This window comes from Callithrix jacchus, chromosome 9, assembly GCF_049354715.1.
Source record: "Callithrix jacchus isolate 240 chromosome 9, calJac240_pri, whole genome shotgun sequence".
NCBI classification, from domain to species: domain Eukaryota; kingdom Metazoa; phylum Chordata; class Mammalia; order Primates; family Cebidae; genus Callithrix; species Callithrix jacchus.
The window spans coordinates 54,557,137-54,575,900 of NC_133510.1; the positions used below are offsets into that span (position 1 = coordinate 54,557,137).

The 18,764-nt window shown below is 40.8% G+C and overlaps 1 protein-coding gene across 1 annotated transcript in view; it reads left to right on the top strand.

Annotated features, from left to right (window-relative positions):
• GNS (glucosamine (N-acetyl)-6-sulfatase) overlaps nt 1-18,764 on the top strand; it is a 45,453-nt gene that overhangs the window by 11,770 nt on the left and 14,919 nt on the right. The window contains exons 4-10 of the mRNA XM_002752704.5: nt 885-950; nt 1,668-1,766; nt 3,244-3,411; nt 5,467-5,549; nt 6,601-6,719; nt 8,966-9,069; nt 16,845-16,946. Of these exons, the coding sequence (XP_002752750.1) occupies nt 885-950; nt 1,668-1,766; nt 3,244-3,411; nt 5,467-5,549; nt 6,601-6,719; nt 8,966-9,069; nt 16,845-16,946 (741 nt within the window). The remainder of the gene's footprint in view (nt 1-884; nt 951-1,667; nt 1,767-3,243; nt 3,412-5,466; nt 5,550-6,600; nt 6,720-8,965; nt 9,070-16,844; nt 16,947-18,764) is intronic.

Genomic DNA, 18,764 nt, shown 5'->3' on the forward strand with positions numbered 1-18,764 from the left:
TGTGGTTTCTTTATTTTATTCATCTCATCAGATAAACCAAACTCTAAAAGTGGGTTTCATTTGCAGGACAACTGAAATACAGATTACCCCTTATCCAAAATGCTTGGGACCAGAAGTGTTTTGCATTTCGGGTGTTTTGGATTTTGGAATACTTGCATGATACTTACTGGTTGAGCAGTCCAAATCCAAAAATCTGAAGTGCTCCAGTGAACATTTCCTTTGAGTATCATGTTGGCACTCAAAAAGTTTGATTTTCAGATTTGGGATGTTCAACATATAATAAATTGATAGCTCATAGTCTGATTATTTGGGCTGCTTAGAGTCAGTTGGACTATTCAGTTTGTGCTATCAGCCGCTCAGCATTCATCCCATGAATAGGCTATGTGAGGTAGGCTATATGGACTTTTTCTGTAGTGGGGCAGATAGTAAACATATCAGGCATTGCAGGCCATATATCTCTGTTGCTCCTATTCATCTCTGCCACTATAGCGTGAAAGCAGCCGCAGACACTGTAAATGAACGTGGCTGTGATACAATAAAACTCTTTATCATTATTGAAATTTGAATTTTATATAATTGTCACATTTCACAAATATTATTTTGATTTTTAAATTGTTAAATTCTTAGCTTGCTGTCCATAAAAAAGTCATCAGGCCAGATTTGGCTCACTGGCTGTAGTCTGCCAACTCCTGCTTTAGACATTCCTAGGATTATTAGAGTTTATTTCGGACTAGTGTCTATATTTGGGGAAATTAAGCACCTACTGTGTTTTAGACATTAGTCTAAAAAAAAAAAAAAGAGAGAGATTCTAAAAATTTCCTGTTTCTTTCTGGTCTGGCCATATCTAAGGACTTGTAATTGTCCCTACTTGTCTTGCTTTTCAGTATGGAGCCCCAGATGCAGGTGGACTAGAACATGTTCCTCTGGGCTGGAGTTACTGGTATGCCTTGGTGAGTAATTATTGAAGTCAATAACAATTATATGCAGCCCTACAGATGCAGAATAATTTACCTCTGACATTGATATAACTTTATTTGCTTTTACAATTAGTTATTTTAAAACCTTAAAGTATATTGACCTGTGACCAGGTGTAGTGGCTCATGCCTAGAATCCCAACACTTTGGGAGGCAGAGACAGGAGGATCACCTTGAGTTAAGGAGTTCGAGACCAGGGCAAAATGGCGAGACCCCATCTCAACAGAAAATTTTTAAATTAGCTGGGTGTGGACATGCACCTGTAGTCCCAGCTACTCAGGAGGCTGAGGTGAGAAGATCATTTGAGCCCAGGAATTTGAGGCTGCAGTGAGCTATGATTGTGCCACTGCATTCCAGTCTGGGTGACAAAGAGAGACCCTATCTCTTTAAAAAAAAAAAAAAAAAAAGATCTGTTGGCTTATGAGTCACTCCTTTCTGCAATGTTTTTCCTGCATCATACAAGTTTAGCAAACTAGTTTGCTTTTCTACCTGATTTACTTCTGGCTTTTAAACTAGAACATATAATTGAAACTGCTAGTCTTTAATAAAAGCCTTGTCAAAAAAATCTAATTCAGTATTGAGTAGTTATCTTTTTAATGTCTTATCACTGCTCAGAGTATAGTTTAGCACAGCATTCAGACTTCACTTTGTGCACTGACCTTATAACAAATTTGACTTTCCTCTTTTTAATAGGAAAAGAATTCTAAGTATTATAATTACACCCTCTCTATCAATGGAAAGGCACGGAAGCATGGTGAAAACTATAGTGTGGACTACCTAACAGATGTTTTGGTGAGTTGCAGAAGCTTTGTAGCTCTGTCCTTACAGAGTTGGCTCACATTTGATTGAAGACTCTGCCTAGAAAACCCATCATCTTGTTTGTATTGGGTAATGTGAATGCACATTAACTTGGTCTAACTGCCCAAGAGTATTTCCAGCTAATTACAAACTCCTGAGGATATTTTCTTTGTGCATAGGCCAGGCTCAGATCTAATGTTATTGAAATTCCAGCAACAAATCCCTTTCCAAAGGTTAATCTCTTTGACTATAGAGATTACTTTGTAGAGGTTTTACTTTGTAAGGGTTCCTACTCTTGACCCCAGTTTTACTCATAAGCTACAAGATGGCAGCTTCACAGGCCCCATTATGAGGCTGGAGGGATAGGGATATTGGATTTATTTGGGCATTGGGTATTTATATATAAAAATTACTGAAAGCAGGTGAAATTGGGACTTTCCTGGTTTGAGGCATGTCTAACAGCAGTCTTCCATAGTATTATATATTCATTCACTCAGTAGTCAGCACCTAGTATAGCAAGTCTTCAGCAGTAAATGAAGCACAGTCCCTGCTTCTGTGGAAGGTAATTTTATTCACACACGCACACTCTTGCAGTCTTATGTGTTAGAGAAATAAGTTAGGGTATAAGGTTACTTAGATAACATTTAAGCAGAAACTGGAAGGAGGTGAGAATGAGCCATGTAGATCAGGGGGAAGAGTGCCACAGAGTCAGGAAACGGTAAGTGGGAGGGCCCCGAGACAGGAGTGTGCCTGGCATATTTCAGAAACTACAAGGAAGCTGACAGGAGTGGAGTGAAAGGTGGATGGAGGGACTATAGGAGATAGATATAGTCAATGTCTTTTGAGATAGTGTTGGGAATAAATGAAATTATGTCAGAACAATGAAAAACAACATGTATGTAGCATACTTTCATTTTCATAAAGTATCTATCTCCTGATAAGCAAAGGAAAAATGTAAGTCCATGTAAATTAAAGCCCTAGTGAGAAGTATTTGAATCTAATATTATTCACTTAGCTACTTAAGTGCATAATTTATGACATCTACTTTATACATATTTTCATAAGGTTAAGGTAACAATCTACCTTTCCCACTGTTTTAAGTTGACTCCTTTTACATTTCTTAAGGCATCACATGTAGATACCATAATCTCCATTCGTGTAAGTTAATACTAAAATAGCCAAGTTATTGTTTCCTTCTTTGTGGGAGACATGATTTCCAGGTCATATAAAATCATCAAGACCTTAATTGCTTTATGTTGGTATCCTTCTCAGGTTTTAAAATGTTTCCTAAAACCAAATATATTTGTTCCAACAATATGCTTGCAAATGGCTATGACATAAGATCATGGTTAAGACTGATTAAGAGCAAATATGACCCTGTACTGTACTGTCTGCTCACTAGGGGACATTTATCCATTAAATACTCATCTTTTGGGTAAGGTAGGAAATGACAAATCTTTATATGTGTCAGGCTAATGTCTCATTGGACTTCCTGAACTACAAATCCAACTTTGAGCCCTTCTTCATGATGATCGCCACTCCAGCACCTCATTCACCTTGGACAGCTGCACCTCAGTACCAGAAGGCTTTCCAGAGTGTCTTTGCACCAAGAAACAAGAACTTCAACATCCATGGAATGGTAGCTTCTCCTAACCCTTGTATTCAGCCATACTCAGTATGATTAGCTATATGATATACTTGTCAGGAAGCCTTTAAGCCATGTAGTGAGTTTTTCTTCACAATCTTTTAGAGGTAATTGTACCTGTCCCTAGTAAAACAGATAGTATAAACTTGCATTGCAAGTACAGGTAAAGTTCCTGCTACCCATCCAGTAAGCAACTAGAAAGTTGACAGGAATGGTAAAGAATGCCATCTTTCCCAATTATAGGAGTATATCACTTGGACTCTCCTGGTAACTTCTGTGCTGGGTCTCCTCCCTCCTGGCATAGCTATGACTGCACCAGCCTCCTGGTGGCCCTCACTAGCCTTGAGGCATGGGAAGAAGGGGTGGCACAGAGCAATATGGTTGGAAAGGGAAGTTGAATGGAAAAATGAACCAGAGCATGTGACATGATTAAAAGCCACAACAACTCACATATTTGCCTCATGTGCCAATTACTTACACTTCCCTTGGCTTGAGGTATAGGGAGTTCCCTGGTTCAAAGATAGAAGGCCTCTATTGCCTCAGATCTGTTATCCAGAAATTGTTATTGCTTGTTGTAGAAAGAATGAGTCTGAAACCCAGAACTGCCACTTTCTAGCTCAATTCTGACCATGAGCAAGATGCTTAACTTCATTTTTTTCATCTGAAATGGGAGATCTTGATCCCTCATGGAACTATTTTATGAATTCAAGTACATAGAAACAACTAGCATATTGCCAGGCACATTATAGGCATGTTGCTTGTTAAATAAAAATTTTAAAGCTGAGTGAACTGGGTTTTAAATTAGAGGACCATTCTCAATCTGTGCTCCAAAAGAAGTTAATAAAAAGTTCCCGTGGTCAAGTATAAACTTTGAGTTAAATAAGTCACTCTGCTACAGGACTTCTCAGAGTTATTCATGATTGAATGTACATTTCTAGCAGGAGGATATGCTATCTAGCATTTCTGAAGCTCAATAAATAAAGAACACTTTGAGGAGCATAGTTTGAGATATGGTGGCTTTGAGTTTTACGAATAGAGAACAGAGAATTAATAGTATACGGGGATATTTTTGTTTAAGAAATATGGCTCTTAGACTGGGCGTGGTGGCTCACACCTGTAATCCCAGCACTTTGGGAGGCTGAGGCGGGCGGATCACCTGAGTTCAGAAGTTCAAGACCAGCCTGGCCAATATGGTGAAACCCTGTCTCAAAAAAAAATGGCCCTTTTTATTTAAATGGAAGGACCCTCCAGATTTAGACTTGAAGTTTTAGGAAATTGCTGTGATAAGATTTTTTAAGGATTTAGGGTGATCAATATCTTGGCTAGGCAAAACTTAGAGGAAGGTAGACCAGGTATGGTGGTTTATGCCTGTAATCCCAGCACTTTGAGAAGCTAAGGCAAGAGGATCACTTGAGGCCAGGAGTTCGAGACCAGCCTGGCAAAACATGACAAAACCCCATCTCTACTGAAATACAAAAATTAGCCAGGCATAGTGGTACATGCCTGTAATCCCAGCTACTCAGTAGCTGAGGCATGAACATGATGTGAACCAGGAGACACAGGTTGCAGTGAGCTGAGATCATGTCACTGGGCTTTGGCTGGAGTGCGGTGGCGCGATCTCAGCTCACTGCAACCTCCGACTCTACCTCAAAAAAGGCAACTTAGAGGAAGGTAAAGTTAATTGCCCATTTTGTAGCTATAGTAGACCAAAGGCATATGATCAGAGTTGTAAATGTAATCTCGTTTTAGCCAGTAGTTTCCTAGTGACATTCTCTAAAACATCTTTATGCTGCTAACAGGGGAGCCAAGACCTTTTATGGTTTGGGAGGTGCTGGGAAGCTGAAGAATGAGAGATTGAGTTAAACTGCAGAAATTTCTATTTTAGGAACATAAGAGGGGAGAGAAGGTCTGAAGTTGCTTAAACAGGTTCCAGTTAGTTCCTTCTTGCTTAAGTAAGAGTGAAATTATTCTATTTATTATCTACTCAAGCAATCCAGTAGTTTACTGTGGTGACTTGGTGTTAACATTTTTTTTTCTTCTAAATTTTAGAACAAGCACTGGTTAATTAGGCAAGCCAAGACTCCAATGACTAATTCTTCAATACAGTTTTTAGATAATGCATTTAGGAAAAGGTAAGAGCTGCTGCTACTTAACAATCTGAGTGGTTTTAAGGACCTTACACATCAGCTAACACAGAGGGGACCACACCACATTGTTGTCTCTGAAACAAAAATGGAGGGAAGCAAGTCAGTGGGAGAGAGGCTTCAGTGGGGCACCAGAAGCAGAGAGATTCCTTTACACTCGAGTGAATGAGGTGGCCTTTGGACCCCAGTACTAATTAGACAATCCATTTTCAGGACTTGGCAAAAATATTGCAAACTTGAACCATGTGGTAGAATTTTTTTCTCCTGGTTTAAAGAAAAGGTCACTTGGTTGAGACAGCCCATTATCGTCTGTGACAAATGACCCAAAAGCTTAGACAAGATCAAAATATTTGCATTTGCCATTTGGAATTTTCAAGAAATTCTCTTAAGTCAATTTTTGAAAACCCATTACTTAGAAAGTGTTTAGACTAGGGGCAAGCAAACTTTTTCTGTAAAGGGCCAGATAGTAACTATTAATGGCTCACAAGTTGCACATTCTGTCACAACTACTTAGCTCTGCTCTTGTAGCACAAAAGCAGCCCTGGATAATATGTAAATGAATGAGCATGGTTGTGGTCCAATAAAACTTTATAAAAACAGATAGTGGGCAAGCTGTGGCCCGTGAGTCATAGTTTGCCAACTCCTAGTTCAAACATATTAAGCTTTTTTGTAACACAGCCCTATCTGAATTAATCTGTAGTACAGTACTGAGAATGGACCACTGTCCCTTCTGATTATCTCTACTCTCATCACCATTGGCAATAAAAAGTAAAGCTAACTGGCTATTTTAAAATGAGTTTATTTGGAAACAGTTAACTTTGGAATGAATTATGTTTTGGAATTTTCTAATCTGTTACAATGGGAAGGTCTAGGGAGTAGAAATTGAGGATTTGAGTTTTTGGGGAGGGTAGTTTGGGGTTTCGTGTTGTTTTTTTTTTTAAACAGGATGTCTTTGTTTTTTGTTTATTTGTTTTGGCAAGATAGTGATACCTCAGTCATTGGTCCTGAAGTCCCATTTCTACCTTCTGTTCACATCCAGGTGGCAAACTCTCCTCTCAGTTGATGACCTTGTGGAGAAACTGATCAAGAGATTGGAGTTCACTGGGGAGCTGAACAACACTTACATCTTCTATACCTCAGACAATGGCTATCACACAGGTCAGAGGCAGGGGTAGACACTGCTGTGATCTTTGAGGACATGTCTTTCCTTTTTCACCCAGTCAGCCCTGACAGGGAGTTCTAGTCTTTCTATAACTGTGAACCTGCCAGAGGGAGGGTCTTGCCCTCAGGGCCACCTCATCATTCCCACATGGAGAAACCATGTTTCATTATTTGCTCTTTCACATGCAAGATGACAACGGTGTTCTAGGAGTGGGAGCAGAGTATGAGCTTGATGGGTTGGAGGCAGGCTGTATGGAAGGCATTTATGACAGGAAGACCAAGAGAAGGTTGTCTTGTGAGGAAAACTATCTTGCCAATCATGGAATTTGTTTTTTGGGGGTGTTTGTTTTTTCAAAATCTGTAGGATGAGTCACCTCTGTGTCCTTGACTTTCATGCTTTCTACTTGGACGTTCTGTTCTGTTGTTAAAAGCAAACATTTTCTTCTTTCCACATATATAAATGTCCACTTGAATGAGATTCACTTGAGACTTCCTTGCATAGGAGGAGATCACTTAGGCATTTAATACGTTATTGTGATTTTTTGTTGTTGTTGAGACAGAATCTCGCTCTGTCTCCCAGGCCAGAGTGCAGTGGTCTGATCCTGGCTCACTGCAACCTATCACCTCCCAGATTTAAGCGATTCTCCTGCTTGAGCCTCCTGAGTAGATGGGGCTGCAGGTGCACACCACCAGGCCCAGCTAATTTTTGTATTTTTAGTAGAATTGGGGGTTCGCCATGTTGGCCAGGCTGGTCTTGAACTCCTGACCTCAGGTAACCTGCCTGCCTCACCTCCCAAAGTGCTGGGAGTACAGACGTGAGCCAACATGTCCGGCCTGTGAATATTTTTAAATACTCAAAGTAGAGAGTAGTAAAATATCATCTGTCTTAGCTTTTCAGCTGCATGTGGCCAGTCTTTTGAATTCTTCCTACTCTCCTTGTGTTTTTCTTTTGTTGCTAGAAGGTTTTGAAGCAACTCCCATACACATGATTCCAGGCTTCAATACCTGATTACGCATTTGACTCTGGTTATTATGTATCAAGATGCAGATGGCTGTCGTGGTGGCTCACTTCTGTAATCCCAGCATTTTTGGAGGCCAAGGCAGGTAGATCACCTGGGGTCAGGAGTTTGAAATCAGCCTGGCCAACATGACAAAACCCCATCTTTACTAAAAATACAAAAATTAGCCAGGTGTGGTGGCATGCATCTATAGTCCCAGTTGAGGCAGGAGAATCACTTGAACGCCAGAGGCGGAGGTTGCAGTAAACTGAGATCACACCACTGCACTCCAGCCTGGGTGACAGAGCGAGACTCCATCTCAAAAAAAAAAAAAAAAAAAGATGCAGAGAAAGTCCACATACTACCTTTAGTTCTTATGCCTCCTAACTGTCATTTGCCACGAATTTATAGGGAGAAGTGGGTGTTTTGTCCATCAGCATGTCTCACATTCTGAATCTGGCTAAATGCAGTTTTATAGTGCCATGTTCATCTCTGCTCAGCATTTCCTATAGATTGGTAGTTAGATTAGGGACTGGATAGAAATTCACATTTTCAGGTGACAGTGCATCCTTGCCTGCTGCTGATTTCCTATTGCATCATGTTATGAGGTCCGTGGTGTCTGATTGCACTGTTTTGGGGGTGCTAGTGTTGCTTGATGGATCAGGTGATTTCAGTCTGAACTGTTGCTATGAGCTTTTCTCTTGTTCCATTGATGATTGTTGCCTAAATCCATTATTTCCTCAGAAATTGCAAAATTTCGATTTTGTAATCCTGTCCTTTCTTTTGTATTTATTAGCTGGAATTCCTCAGGGAAGAATTTCCCCTTATCAAATTATTTGGTGATCTTGAGAGGCGGTTCATTCAGGAAACACAGGATAGGTGTTTTTGTTCATTTGACAGTTTTTGGAATAAACCTCATTCAGTTGTGATGAGGCTGAGTAGCATGCATAAATTTTTATGTATTTCTGTTTCAATGCTTTCCTGTCATTATTTTTGCTCATTTTATCCTATCATAAGCCAGGCAGTCCCTTGTAGTCATTTATTTAGAGAAGATGAATTTGTCGTCTTCCTGCCTTGTAGTAACAAGAGACCCAGGCAAATTTCAGCTTTCTATTAAAATAGAAAGCTACCAGAATCAATAGAACAAAGTTATTTTAGTTTTTGCTATGGATGAAATGAGTGAAACATAATATGAGCAAGGATCCTGTCTTGGCTCCACCTTTACCTTGTGTGTTTTGTTTTCAGGACAGTTTTCCTTGCCGATAGACAAGAGACAGCTGTATGAGTTTGATATTAAAGTTCCACTGTTGGTTCGAGGGCCTGGGATCAAACCAAATCAGACAAGCAAGGTAGGTGCCTGACAAGCCGGTGCTGTGGACAGGTAGGTGCTTGCCTGAGAAAATAAGGTGTTTCCTCCTGAGAGAAGATTGGTTAGGTTCCTCTTCCCACTAGGGTGAAGGCTGAGCAGCAGAAGAGCTTTTAAGTGGAAACAATGATTTTTTTCCCCCCCTTAACTTGCAACTGTTCTCCATTATCTGTATTTTCACCCCACATATACATGTCCCATTAGGATGCATAGCTTTTATTTGTTTTTTGAGACTAGATCTTTACTTTGTTCTGAAGCAGTGACTCTCAACAGAAGATATGCATCAAAATTGCCCTCTGAAACTGAAGAAGAAAAATGGTACATGCTTGGGCAATATCCAGAAAGAGTGTGATTGACTCACTTGGTCTAGAGGGACCCAGCATCTGCCTTTTTTCTTTTTTAAGTTTACAGATGATTCTGAGAGGCAGTCTGGTTTGGCACCCACTGCCTTATAGAGCAGAGCTCCTCAGGCTTTTCTGTGTCTGTGAATCCCCTGGGGGTCTGGCTAAAATGCAGATTCTACTTCTCCATTTCTGACCAGCTCCCAGGTGATGTCTGCTGCTGGCCTGACCTCGCTTTTGAATATAAGGCTATCAAAAACATGTATTCTGGGAATTAGTCTTTGCCCGTTCTGGACTCTTCCTTACAAATGCTTTGTTGCTTTCCTGGTTCTCTCTCCTAGAACTGCCATCATATGCCACACTGTTGTTTTTCCCATTTGCTTTCAGTGTCTTTTTCCAAACGTGGTACCTAACGCTGAGGCACTTTGTTTAGCAATCGTGAGGACCTTCATCTAAAACACTGTCCTCCAAAACTCAGGAGATAAGCACTGACAGGCTCTACCAGCTATGTCTTCTCTCCTTTCCAATATCACAGTTTCAGTTTCAGTCCCAGTTCGGTGAGATCAAAGAAGATGAACAAATATACACTTTAAGCTAAAATTAAAAAGCAGATTTTTAAATGGCCCAGACTTTCTGGGTATATTGGGTACTTTAGTTTCATTTTGGAGCTTAATGTTTACTTGCTTACACGTCTGCTTTTCACTTATTTCCTTTCATAATTAAAATTCTCTGGGAAGGGTGACATGGCCTTGATAATTACCTTTTGTGTTTTTCTCTTAAGACTCATGTTCCCTAGCTAGTCACTTTTCTCTACAAATTTTAGTGCCTTCTAAACAGGCTTCCTCTTTCAAAGGAGATACGCAAGTTTGGAAGACCATTAAATCTTAAAAGTGTTTTCTTGAGGCTGGTGTTTGGAACTGATTGAGGAGAACATGTTAGCAGCTATGTTCTGTTTTTGGGAGCAGGGCTCCCCCAGCCCACATAGAACCAGCGTAGGGAAGGAGGCTGAATGAGATCATAGTGAAATGTGTCGGCCAACTGCCTGTGGAAAAAATGGTTCCTTTTGTCCTTTAATATTGCTATTTAAATGTTAAAAATCAGAAACTTCACCTTCTCTGAGCAATCTAAATGAAGTCTGGTTCCTAGGAAGCCATTTCAACAATATGGGTAACATTTATTGAGTGTTTAGTTAATGTGACAGGTGCTATTCTAAGTGTATTACCTGAATCAGCTCACTCAATCCTCAGTTTATGAGATAGAGGTACTGTTACCCTATTTTGCAGTTGAGGAAACTGAAGCAGAAAAGATGATCACACAGTTAAAAGGCAGCAGAGCCCTGCATTTGAACTGGGGCAGTCTGGCTCCAAAGTCTATATACTTAACCATTATATTATAGCTCAGTCAACAAGTATTACTTTCTTTGCCAGCACAGTACACCAAGGAGCCTTGTATATGGCAAGGAGCAAGCAAACAAGATCAGTTCTTCAATCCCTATGTCAGGGAGCATCAGATACTTAAGCTATAGTGGTCAGTGAAAGCCTCTGAGGCATTTGAGCAGACACAGCTATTGAGAAGGATTTAGCCATGCAGAGATCCGTGAGAAGAGCGTCCTGCAGGACGGTAAATGTGAAGGCCCAGATGTAGGGATAAGCTAGGCTTGTTCAACAGATGGAAGGTAGCCGTTGTACTGAATTCCTTGTCCTTCCTAAGTGCACCTTCTCTCTCACCTCCTGGCCTTTGAGGTTGGTGTTTGGAACTGATCGAGGAGACTGTGTCAGCAGACTGCTCCTTCTTTCTGGAATGCCCATCTCGTACCCCCTTCAGCTGGCCAACTTAATTGTCCTTAGGGCTTTGGTTTAGGGCTCCCTCTGGGAAGTCACTTCCTACTGCTGCTCCCACATGGGGCCGACGCCCTTATTATATGTTCCCAGCTGGCCTCACATTTGTCACACCCTATTGAGTTTGTCTTTTTTAGTCTAGGGTGTCCTAGAAAAGAGGAGCTATCTAAACTTAAAAGCCCCTAGCATACACTGGGGAACATCCTCATTGGTTGAATGGATTTTGCCAAGGTTGCAAAGTGGCAGAACGGGGACTAAAAAATTAAGTCTGTGCATTCTCAGAATCCATGTGGTTTTGTTTTGTTTTGTTTTGTTGAGACAGAATCTCTCTGTCACCCAAACTGCAGTGCAGTGGTGCAATCTCAGCTCACTGAAACCTCTGCCTCCCCAGTTCAAGCAATTCTCCTGCCTCAGCCTCCTGAGTAGCTGGGACTACAGGCATGCCACCATGCCCAGCTAACTTTTATATTTTTAGTAGAGATGGGGTTTCACTATGTTGGCCAGGATAGTCTTGATCTTTTGACCTCATGATCCGCCCGCCTTGGCCTCCCAAAGTGCTGGGATTACAGGAGTGAGCCACCAGGCCCAGCAAGAATCCATATGTTTTTACATTGCTGCATTGACAGGTGTAATTTGAGAAGCATGAAATGCCCCAGCTTTCCCCTAGCACAAAGAATGTCAGAGATGATGGGTGATGCCTCATGTGTTGGCAGCTCAGTTGTCTCAGTGCCAGCCATTCTGTGTGAATGGCACAGGGTTGTGAGTTGGGCATAATGAGCCAAGCTGAGCTGTCAACAGCCTTGACAGCCACATCAGTGCACATTTAACTGACTGGCAGACTTAGCTATGTGTTGGCTGTGTGGAAGAACTGGGGCAAGATGGTATGTGTAGATGCCAAAGATTGGCTATGGACGTTTTCTCTTCTGACTAGTCTAGCTTTAGATTTGGTGGTAGGAGTTCTGCAAAAGGAATCATAGAAAGGAAAAGGTTAGTAGGAAAACTAAAATGATACAGCATGGTCCCGGGGAAATAGAACTGAACCGGGAGTCAGGAAGACCACCTATTGGCTTTGGACAAAATAAGCCTTGGTTCTCCTAGTTTTGTGAAAGTAAGAGAATGTTAAGCCTCCATTCTCAGGTGGGACCAGGTGATGCCCCAGCCTCTTCCTTGTCAGGAAAGCTGGCACTGAGGGGCAATTGCAGCTGAAGCAACCAAAATGTGAGGATTCTGAACTTTCTCATGCAGTTATAGTGCTTTTCACTAAATCGATTTGGGGTGCTTTCTGGTGTGCTTGGAGCCTTTTTGATAACCCTGGAGAGATTCAACATCAGGATTTGGGTGTCTGTTTGGAAACCTGATGTGTTCTGACAGCCCATTGCCATCTTGTTCTTTTCAGTAATTATGCAACAGTGTCATTCTTTCAGAGCAAGAATAAGCAGGTTCAATTCATAATACCCCTTGAATTAATCTCTAGGAATTTTTTTGGTTTTGTATTTTGAGACAGAGTCTCGATCTGTCACTTAGGCTGGAATGCAGTGGCACAAGCTTGGCTCACTGCATCCTCTGCCTCCTCAGTCGCTGGGACTATAGGTACATACCACCATGCCCAGCTAATTTTTGTTTTGTTTGTGATCCTACTACCTCAGCCTCCCCAGTAGCTGGGACTATAGGTACATACCACCATGCCCAGCTAATTTTTGTTTTGTTTGTAGAGATGCAGTTTTACTATGTTGCCCAGGCTGGTCTGGAACACCTGGGCTCAAGCAATCAACCTTCCTTGCCTCGTTACATGAACTACTATGGCCAGTCTACCCCAGGGTTTTCTAGGGACTTTCATTTGATTAGGATATTTATATACTTAAATCCTGAGAATATTCTCAACCTGAGGGAGTGTGATTTATGAAATAATTTATCATTTTGGCTGGGCACGGTGGCTCATGCCTATAATCCTAGCAATTTGGGAGGCCAAGGCAGGCAGATCACCTGAGGCCAAGAGTTTGAAACCAGCCTGGCCAACATGGTGAAACCTTGTCTCTACTAAAAATACAAAAATAAGTAGGTCGTGGTGGTAGGCACCTGTAATCCCCAACTACTTGGGAAGCTGAGGCAAGAGAATCACTTGAACCCTGGAGGGAGAGGTTGCAGTGAGCCGAGATCACACCATTGCACTCCAGCCTGGGCAAAAGAGCAAAAAAATGTGTCTCAAAAAAAAAAAAATTATTTTGGGTCTTGTCAAAGCCTTTTCTGCTCCAATCCATAAATGAAGTTTTTGTTTGTTTGAGATAGGCACTCTGTCACCCAGGTTGGAATATGGCAGCCTTGGCCTCCGGAGCTCAAGTGATCCTCCTGCCTTGGCCTCCCAGAGTTCAAGGATTATCAGCAAGAGCCAGTGTGCCTGGCCCATAAATGAATTTTTAAGTTTACACTAGACAAAAGAAATACCCTGAAACTAATGTTTCCCAAAGTCTTCACAGTGATGGGTGAATCCATTCAAATTATTGATTATATAAAAACCAGAGATAGGTATAATTCTTTTTAACTCTTCATTCATACTTGGCATTCACTAGAAATCTCCCGTCTCCTGATACAGTATGCTCATTTTGAGACTGTCTGCTTATTCAAGTAAAATTCTAGAAGAGGAGAGAATTTATCCATTATATTTAAGGGGATGTGATAATTGTAGATTTCTAGGAAGAAAAAGTCCTGGAATGATTTGTGCTTATGGTACTTGGGCTGGATCTTAGTGATTTTGGAGTTACACTAGAAGTCATCCCTTTCTCTCCAGGGAGCAAAATGCCATTAGAAAGAGCCTCGACTGGGTGCAGTGGCTCATGCCTATAATCCCAGCACTTTGGGGAGGCCAAGGCAGGTGAATCACTTGAGTTCAGAAGTTTGAGTCCAGCCAGGGCAACAAGGCAGAAACCCCATCTCTACTAAAAATAAAAAATAGAAAAATTAGCTGGGCATCATGATGTGCACCTGTAGTCCCAGCTGCTCGGGATGCTGAGGCAGGAGGATCAATTGAGTCTGGGAGGTCAAGGCTGCAGTGAGCTATGATTGTGCCACTGCACTCCAGCTTGGCTGACAGGATGAGCCCCTGTCTCAAAAAACAACAAAACAGGCCAGGTGCTGTGGCTCATACCTGTAATCCCAGCACTTTGGGAGTCCAAGGTGGGCAGATCACCTCAGGTCAGGGGTTCGAGACCAGCCTGACCAACATGGAGAAACCCCATCTCTAAAAATACAAAAATTAGCCAGGTGTGGTGGCGCACGCCTGTAATTCCAGCCACTTGGGAGGCCGAGGCAGAAGAATAGCTTCAACCCAGGAGGCGAAGGTTGCAGTGAGCCAAGATGGTGCCACAGCACTCCAGCCTGGTGACAGAGCAAGACTCTGTCTCAAAAAAAAAAAAAATAGCCAGGTGTGGTGGCACATGCCTGTAATCCCTTGAACCTGGGAGGCAGAGGTTGCAGTGAGCCGAGATCACGCCATTGCACTCCAGCCTGGACAACAAGAGCAAAACTCCATTTCAAAAAAACTCAATAAAACAAAAAGTTTCCCCTAGCTCCAAAAAAAAGAGCAAGCCTCCCATTATACAGGTAGTTGATTCTGCAATTTTTGGTGAGATAGCAGTCACGATTTTATGTCTCTAGGTTTTTTTATTTTTCTCTTTTCTTTTAAAAGTACCTTGGACATCATAGAGTATCTGAGGAATTGGCTTCACCTCATTCATGGTACAGGCATCACTGAAGATCTGTTAGTGACATTTCAGGGTCTATGGATGTCTTGTTGTTTTGATCTAATTCTGGAGAGGGTGTCTCCCTTTGACCCTCCTTTCCTGCTGTGATCTCTTCCGTATTGACATTTAGACCTGATGATTGTTTTCCAAGCTGGTCAATTTGCCTGTGGGATTTGAAACCAGGAAAGTTGTCTGTAACAGTGGGTCTTGTATCCTCCCAGGAGACATGGTTTTTGTATATGAGGTTTTTCCCCTCTTCAGTAACATATGGATTGCCTTTCTCCTAAAGTGCCTGCCTCTGAGTGGTAATTCTGACAGCTGCAGAGTTAGACTAATTGATTGAGAGCCAGGATATTTATCACTCTGCCCTCCAGGAGCTGTCCTGGCCATCAGGAAACCTGGCCCCTGATAATAATATTCTGAAGATTTTTTTTTTTTTTTTTTTTTTTTTTGCCTTTCTTATCTGTACTTTTGGTTTTGTTTTTAAATTGAAAGTGGGGTTGGGGTGCTTTGCTTTGTTTGATCTCTCTCTGTTTGACCTCTCCTAAAATGATCTAAGTTTTCTCAACAGTTTTAAAGACTGTTATTTCCTGTCAGTAACTGATGGCTTTTCCAGTTATAAGCTGTTAACTGCTCCAGTGATTTCTTGTGTTTCATTTCTTTGTGTATAAAATGGGGGAAACACTGTGTCTGAGGACTCTGATAAGGAATAAATTAGAATGAACATCACATGCTTAGCACAGTAAATTTCCCAGTTTTTCTCACTTCCTGTTTGTTACCCCCAGTGGGTTGTTTCACCGCTTAAAGATTTTTCTAGGCTCTGACCAGGTGACTTCTACGCTTGAGTTCTGTGTAGGCCTGCAGTGTCCACTTGTAGCTGTTGAGCACTTGAAATGTGGATAGTCCAAACTGAGACGTATTATTATTGTGAAACACCAGATTTCAAAGACTTAGTTCACAAAAAGTTAAATCTCATTTTTTAAAAATATTGTTTACATATTGAAATATTCAGATATTTTTATATGGGGTTAAAATATATAAAATTTTACCCGTGTTTATTTTAATGTGGTTATTGGACAATTTTTAATTACATATAGGGTCCCCTTTATATTTCTATTAGGCTACTCTGGATTAGGCCCTATAGAGGCATTGTTTACAAAAGGAAAACAGTCTGATAATCAAGGAAATAAGGCATAAATACAGGGCAATGCCTTTAGTTTCTAGAATGTTTAAAAACATCTAAGTTTTATGCCGTTAAACTTTTATTGCTACATTGTTGGAATAAATAAATTCCAAAAAATAAAAAATTTTCTGCAGCTTTCACAGCCTGTTGCAAACATATTTTGGCAGTGTTGTCCCTTTGAGAAGCTATAAAAAGAGCTGATAATTCTCATTGGTGGCAAGCATTCCATTTTTGAGGCCTTCCAAAATGTCTGGAATTCATTTGAAATCAAATTTAGTTAATCTGAATAATCAAGTTGTAAGATGCTTTGTGTAAAATAATCGGACCAACATTTTTTTCATGAGTCACAACAAACTCAAAGCAATCACACAGGAGTTTTTAAAAAACGTTTTGCTCAATAACAGAATGGGTAGAATAAATATGTAACTTCCCAGGGGGATATACTATTATACACGCCTGAAAGCCTTTATATTTTAAGTTATTGTAGTTATATTTGAACATATGAAACAGTAAGACTAAAGTAAGCATGGGCTGTATAAAAGGTAATAGTAAGTGCTATTGTTTCATGGGTGGGATGCAGGGGGAAGAGAACTTTAGTATAGATAGAAAAGGAAAATGAGACCAGTGTGTTCTAGATTGTTTTTCCTTCATTCTCATAGATGCTGGTTGCCAACATTGACTTGGGTCCTACTATTTTGGACATTGCTGGCTACGACCTAAATAAGACACAGATGGATGGGATGTCTTTATTGCCCATTTTGGTAAGTATAAAGCCCTCAACCAGGCCTGAGCCAAGACCACAATAAATTCTGGGTTGTGTAAAGACTTAAAAATTTAAATATTAAATAATACTATTAAATTTGGGAAGCAGAAAATCTTGTGATGGGAAGGAGTTTTCTAAAATAAAAAAGTAGACCACATGTGAAATTGAGAGCTGTTTCCTTTTGCTCTCCTCTAAGAACACCCACCATAAAGAAAGAGGTGACAGTTTGGGAACACATTTGTGTCATTGTAAAAAAGAGTCATTAGTCCAAATACATGAGTTCTTAGCAAAGATTAATATCCCAGTGGGAAAATGGGCAAAAGAAAAAGTGGCTAATCAACTCACAGAAGTATTAAAAATGGCTAAAACAAATGCAAAAGGATTACTTCAGTGCTAATCACAGAAATGCTTAACTGAAGGAGACCTTTTTCATCTCTGAACTGGCAAAGATTCTTTAAATACCCAGTATTCCAGAAGTCTGAGAATTTGGAAACTACTCATATACTTTTCACACAAGTGTGATCAGTATAACCTATCAGGAAGCTGGTTTAACAAGACATACCACTTCAGAGTACACACATATCAAAAACAGACAAATTAACTTTTGCCTGTGGTGAGTGAAAAATGGCATTTGGTCTTGCTGTGAATCTGTTTGTTTGTTAATAACATGAATTATTTTTTGAAGACTTAATTCCCATACCGTCCAATTCACTCATTTAAAGTGTCCGATGGGCATGATGGCTCATGCTATAATCCCAGCACTTTGGGAGGCCAAGGTGGTTGGATCACCTGAGGTCAGGACTTCGAGACCAGCCTGGCCAACATGGTAAACCGCTGTCTCTACTAAAAATACAAAAAACTAGCTGGGTATGGTGGCAGGCACCTGTAGTCCCAGCTACTTAGGAGGCTGAGGCAGGAGAATCACTTGAACCCGGGAGATGGAGGTTGCAGTGAGCTGAGATAGCGCCATTTCACTCCAGCCTGGGCAACAAGAGTGAGAAACTCCATCTCAAAATAAATAAATAAATAAACTTTTTTTAAAAAGTGTCCAGTAGTTGTTGGTATATTCAGAGTTGTACAACCATCACTATAATCTAAGAGCATTTTTATCACCCTAAACCCCCAAACACATTAGTCACTGTAATAGAAGAAAACTGAAAACCCAAATTATCTAGTAGAGAATTGATTAAATAGTGGTGCAGGGAATTGATTCGATCTGTTGCTCCCATTCCCACCACAAATCTACTTTATGTTTGTATAGTTGTCTGTTCTGAACTTTTCACATAAATTACATAATATGTGGCCTCTGGTTTTTTCACTGAGCATAATGTTTTCAAGGATCATCTCCATTGTACCTTGTTCCGTTTTAGTGCCAAATAACATTCCGTGTGTGAATATATCACATTTTATTTATCCATTCAGATATTTGGGCTGTTTCCACTTTTTGGCCGTTATGAATAATGCAACTGTAATGTTTTTGAGATAGGGTCTTGCTCTATTGCGCAGGCTGGAGTGCAGTGTTGGCCATCACAGCTCACTGCAGCCTCAGTCTCCCAGGTTCAGGGGATCCTCCCACCTCATCCTCCCTAGTATAGCTGGGGCTACAGTCACCAGTCACCACATCTGGCTTTTTTTTTTAAGTAGAAGTGAGGTTTCCCTGCATCGCTCAGCCTGGTCTCAAAAGATCCTCCCTTGTTATCCAAGAAGATTTCTAAGAAAAAAATCCTCCCGCCTCAGCCTCCTGAAGTGCTGAGATTATGGACATGAGCCAACACTTGCTATCATCTATCTTTGTGACTATTTTAGTAGGTGTGAA